Raw genomic sequence first — 5,475 nt, 5'->3', positions numbered from 1 at the left:
CATAAGAAGATGGCTACATTGTGGCCATAAAAAGATGAACACAGTACTCAGATTTGCTCTGGCAGTTGAGTGATCCTAAATTTGTACTAAGGGACACAAAGTGGCAAAGGCACTATGGATCCATACTTTCATGTTTACATCTAATTCTGACACTACCATCCAAATGTTAGAGCAGAAATCAAGATTCATCAGTCAATGTTTTTTCCAGTCTTCTGTTGTCTAATTTTGGCGAGCCCGTGTGAAATTTAGCCTTTGTTTCCTGTTTTAATTGACCAGAGTAGCACCGTCTTCTGTTATGAGGCTGGGTTTGGGGATGTTCTGCATCGTTACACTGTGTTAACCAATTTTGATACTTGAGCTACTGTTTTCTTTTAATTCCAACAGTTTTCGCAGACACAATTATCCTTATACTTTCTTTACATATTAAGATTTTGAAGTGTACAAAATATACAGCTTTTACGAGCTTACACAAATCAAGTATTATTACAGATTAAACCACTTCTTCATGCCTTTCATTGTTCTGACTGTTTTTCTGTTCAGTTTTAAAAAATGGTTTTGCAGGTTGGACTGTTCCTTGGAAAAAATAAGCTCTCTAAATGTGTCATTTTATGTTCTAGTTCAGTATTATAACAATTACAATACTTGTAAAGTGTTTTTGTCTGAATATTTTTATATAATTTTACTTAATTAACCTTTAAATACATATGTTTTGCAGCATTTACCAGTGCATGTTTACATAAATAATCCAGATCCTTCTTCAACCACATATCTATACATTTCTATGAAGTTCATCTTTGTAATATAAAACAGGACTGAAGCTGAAAAAACTGTGACTGAAAACTTTATTTTGCAGAGCAGAATATTAATATATAATGACAATCATAAGCTAGATGTGCTTTCCATAGGCCTACCTGAGATTGAGCGTTTTTGTGTTCATGTTAAAAATATAGAAAATAATTTAAAATTGTAAAATTGAATTTCTTCTTTTGTGTACTGTAAATTCTACGGAAGAGTATTTTATATGTTTTGTGTCTTTGCCTTACATTCACAAAAAAGTAAAAAAGAAAAACTTAAATATAGTTTTGACATTACATCATGCAAAGCAGTATGGCTTTCAATTCCTCCTGTGTATGGCTTTGTTTGCAGCATGCAGGGAGCGACCTGGAGCAGACTCTCATTCATCTGCCTGTCTTTTACTGAAAAGAAAGAAAATTACAATCACGCCAGTGCTCAGTCAATAAAAACGACCTCTAACCTCTAGCATATATACGAATCAGCCATGATGATTTGATGTTACCTTTCTCCTGAAGGCTTGGAGGTCATGACCCAGAGTAAATATTCCTTGGCAGCCATGGAATCCAGCACCTTGTTCACATCGCTGGTGAAGCTTCCATCTACGTGCCTCTTGCTGAATCTTTCACCCCATCTTTCCATTTCAGATCTGAGTATGTACACAGGCACACAATGTAAACACTGCCCCCTAAGGGTCAGTAACCCCACAGTACAGAAACCTGACAATTTAGCTGTAAAATTTGATCTGCACTGGAAAAATCATCAGTTTTTCATGTGATTATTTTCATCATAAGTGAAAAGATTGTTGTGGTGTAATCATTTCCTAACTGCTTCATTGTCTATTTGCATGGTTCATGTCTCATTGCACAGTGTGAGTAAGATATGATCAACACAGTGGAAAAGTTCAGGTGATTTATTTTGGCACAATCACAAGAAACACTAAGAAAAAAAAAGCAGTGGAAAGGGGGAAAAAGGTTGAAGAAGCAAGAAGAATCAGCTGATTAGCTCGAGTTCTCTGTTTTGCTCTCCCCATCATGGTGGAATCAGACACAAGCAGGCCATTTTAGAAGGTTTGGGTATTGTAGGAGGAGATGCACGCGAAGAAAAGGAGGGCGGCCTACTCTCTTTGGACTTGTCCAGACTTGAGATTGGCAACAAAGTCTTTGATTGCCTGGTCTTTGAGGAAGGAGCTTACATCGCTGGTGAAGGTGCCATCTGCATGTCGCTTCTCCGCAGCACTAAAAAACACAGAGACGGACCACTTGATATATGTCTTTTTTATACTATAATATGGAACATATGAGTCAATTATAAAGGCGTGTTCTTATGTGAGGTACCTTATATTTACACTGCAGTGCTTTTAAATGTAAGATTTTACATTTACAAATATAAAAGATCAACTCACTAAAGACTAGCTCTGAATTCCTCACAAAATGTGTGGCTTGCTGGGCACCTGTGTCAGATGCTTTGGAAATGAGCTGTTTAAGGCCTAAGGAGGCCAATAGACAGGCAAATAGAGAAATGGCTCTTTTATTATTATTCTTATGACCCCTCTGATTTATCTGCAGAGGCTTTGGAAGGGCCAGGCCCCTAGTTTGAGAACCAAAATGTATATAAATACATGACATGTTAGGCTGCTGTTCTTGCATACACACACTCCTTTACTGCTGCTACTTTAAGCACTGTTTTGTATTACGTGTTTCACTTGTACAATTGAACACTACTCAGCTAGTTTCCTTAGCTACCTCAAAAGATCAGTTCTAGTATCTTTTATCACAAATTGAGTGTTTTCACACTGACCCACTCCTCTTGTTGTTCATCAGCCACCGAACAAAGTCCTGTGCTTTCCTGTCCTCCAGATATTTACTGTAGTCATTTGAGAAAGTTCCCTCTGAGTGTCTCTTCATGCTTGACAACTCCACAGGCTCGTCATTTAATGTGTTGTCTGACTCAAAACTGCAAGGGAGAGCAAAGTAGGTACCACTGAAGTGTTTTCCATAGCAAATCATAACTCTACATATCTATATAAATCTCTAGGAACACTAGGGGTATAAAAAAGAGAAGTAAAAGAAAGGGGAACCGAAAGGCAGCACTTGATTCTTAAACTTAGCATTGTCATATATAGTACATGTATCCTTTGTCCTTCCCTTTAATCCTACATTATGTATCACTAAAAGGTTAATCAGCCATAGGTTCTATGTGTCAGTATCAGGTCATGTAGGAATACACTGCAATAAAAAACAGTTTTTAATTGCATTTCAACATAGTCTTTAAAGCTTTTTCTTGTTTTTTAATTCACTTGGAGAAACGTTTTCTCATATACAAAATAAATGAATAATCAGTCATCATTATATCTTAAAGCCCTTATAGTACCTTTTTATTCTAACAGTGCATGTCACTCTCAGACAGCAGGCTTATTTGTGGTTCCTAGAGTTTTTAGAAGAGAGCCTTCACCTAGCAGAGCCTTTCTTTTTGATGTAGTTTATAGTTAGGGTTGGATCAGGTGACCTTGACCTAGCTCTGAATTATGTTTCAATAGGCTCAGGATACTGGGGGGCTTCCCATAATGCACTAAGCATTTCTTTTCCCTCTCTGTTTTTTTATACACGACTACTGTATTTAATCATTGTAGGGTCTTTACCTTACAGTATAACTGCTGTTGTGAATCTGTGCTATATAGATAAAATTGAATGGAATTGTTCTTGTGATTTAGTCACAAGAGTAACACAAGGGTGCTAAAAACAGCTTTATGTTAAAGAAGCGTTTCATTGTACCTTAAGCTGTCATCAGCATCACGCAGAGGAACCTGCCAACTGCTCTGAACAAAGCCGAGGACCAGGAGGATGCCAGCCAGGGAGTGAATGCTTTTCATGGTGGTGACCTGTAACAGGGGACAACACACAAAAAAAGAAATAAAACATTCAACCAAGCACAGAAACAACATTTCCCCCACCCAGAAAAAAAAACGAAAAAAGAACTTGATGGCTAAAGGTAAAATACCTTCTCCACTGCAACAAGATACAACTCACCTTTTCTTCTTTCTTTCCAAACACCCGCTGTTAGTTCCACTGCTTATTGCTGGTGTCTGCATCTAACCGCCCTCTCTCACTTTGCAGCCTTATATATTGAAAGAAGAGCTGCATAGGTGGGTCTTTTTCCCACTCTTAGAGTAACAGTTCCACCTATTACTCTAAACCTATTAGACACACCCATTACACACGGGGCCTGTTGACTGAATAGATGAGCTGACCGTTTGCTCATGAAGGAAAGGTGCCAGTCAAGCGTGATGCCAGCTGGTCCTTCAGTGTTAAGGTCAAACAACCGCAGCTCATCCTGTCAAACAGAAAGTTGGGGAGATGCTTTAATGTGCTACTGTGTCATCGTGATCGGAAGCAATATTTGTGGCGTCATAACTGGAAGGAGGTTGTGGATTCTTCCGTTCAGAATCAAAAGATCGGAAATCTCTCTCTCCCCCCTTTTTTGCATCAGTTGCAGTTATCTCTGTTTAACCAAGCTGACTATTCAATAATAAATACATGCATACAGGTGGGTGATGCTACATGACTGCCACACATAGACCAGATATTTAATTTGCTGGAAATTAAGGTTTATCAGTACAGGATCAGGGCTGGAACTTTTCACTTTGACACTACATTTTGCTGACTTTTTTGTGACATTGAATATTGATCATGAAATAACTAATTTTTTTAGAGCACTGACATCCAGAAATATTATTCAGGTGCTGGATTTAAACATAAGCTTATTGACAGCCCTCTTGCCCATATTTAGATTTTCCTTGTGCTGTGGATCCACGGCTGGATCAGGAGGGGTCAAGGAATCCCAAAGAGGCATTGAATGGACGAGACTACTCAGTATCAACTGGGTCTTTATAATGAGGGAGAAAATCAACAAGACTGTCTTCATATAGTGTCACAGATTTTTACAAAGGGACAAGAAAACTTCAGGTATCGTATTACTATTTCATCACTGAGACTTTTCCCCCCAAGAGTTACGATACTACATGTATCCAACTGTTTGATATGACATATATTTAAATCAGATGTCTTTGACGAAAAACTCCCACTAACACAGGTACACTAGTTTGGGACCCCCCCGAGGCTGAACATATGTCTCATTTCAGTCTCAAGCCAGGGATCTTCAACATGAAATGCAAATGTGTTGACCACAACACCATGGAGCCATAATGTCTTGTATTATTAAATGACAGATTTTTTAAAATCAGCCCTAGATTCTACTAGGTACAGTAGCAATAAAGGGTATATTTAGGGTTGGGTTTTTTTCTTTGGCCTTTTGTTGGAGAAATTCTTTGCTCCAGTTTGAGGTTGATATTTAATATATCCTTAAAGCGCTAACGTGACATTGTTATCTTGCAAAAATCAGTTTAACTAGATGACTAAGAATATCTGTTTCATGCCGTCTACTCATAGGCTTGAGTTATGCCTCTTGTTTTTGCATTAGAACTGACTGGTTGTCACATGGTGCACGTCTAGCACCAGACAGTTGAACACTGGCACAAATACTTTACATGGAAGTTGAAGCAGGGATCAAAACAACAACCAACTGATTAGTAGATGACCTGCTTTTTCACCTGAGCTACACCCAACCCACTAATGACACCATACTTTAAATATCCCTTAAAATTGAAAGTGAAGAAAGAAGCTA

At 38.2% G+C, this 5,475-nt stretch overlaps 1 protein-coding gene across 1 annotated transcript; it reads right to left on the bottom strand.

Annotated features, from left to right (window-relative positions):
* Positions 1-824: 824 nt before the first annotated feature.
* Positions 825-3,832, bottom strand: LOC100705290 (glucagon-1). The gene is made up of 6 exons (XM_025903203.1): positions 3,820-3,832; positions 3,567-3,671; positions 2,593-2,748; positions 1,914-2,030; positions 1,298-1,441; positions 825-1,196 (listed from the first exon to the last, which is right to left on the bottom strand). The coding sequence occupies exons 2-6, from the start codon at positions 3,662-3,664 to the stop codon at positions 1,175-1,177; spliced, it is 537 nt and encodes a 178-aa protein (XP_025758988.1). The 5' UTR covers positions 3,665-3,671; positions 3,820-3,832; the 3' UTR covers positions 825-1,174.
* Between the last annotated feature and the right edge of the window lie 1,643 nt (positions 3,833-5,475).

The sequence above is a fragment of the Oreochromis niloticus genome, linkage group LG23 (genome assembly GCF_001858045.2).
Source record: "Oreochromis niloticus isolate F11D_XX linkage group LG23, O_niloticus_UMD_NMBU, whole genome shotgun sequence".
NCBI classification, from domain to species: Eukaryota; Metazoa; Chordata; class Actinopteri; order Cichliformes; family Cichlidae; genus Oreochromis; species Oreochromis niloticus.
Note: the sequence above shows the minus strand (reverse complement) of the source record. Positions and strands in the feature narration are given on the sequence as shown.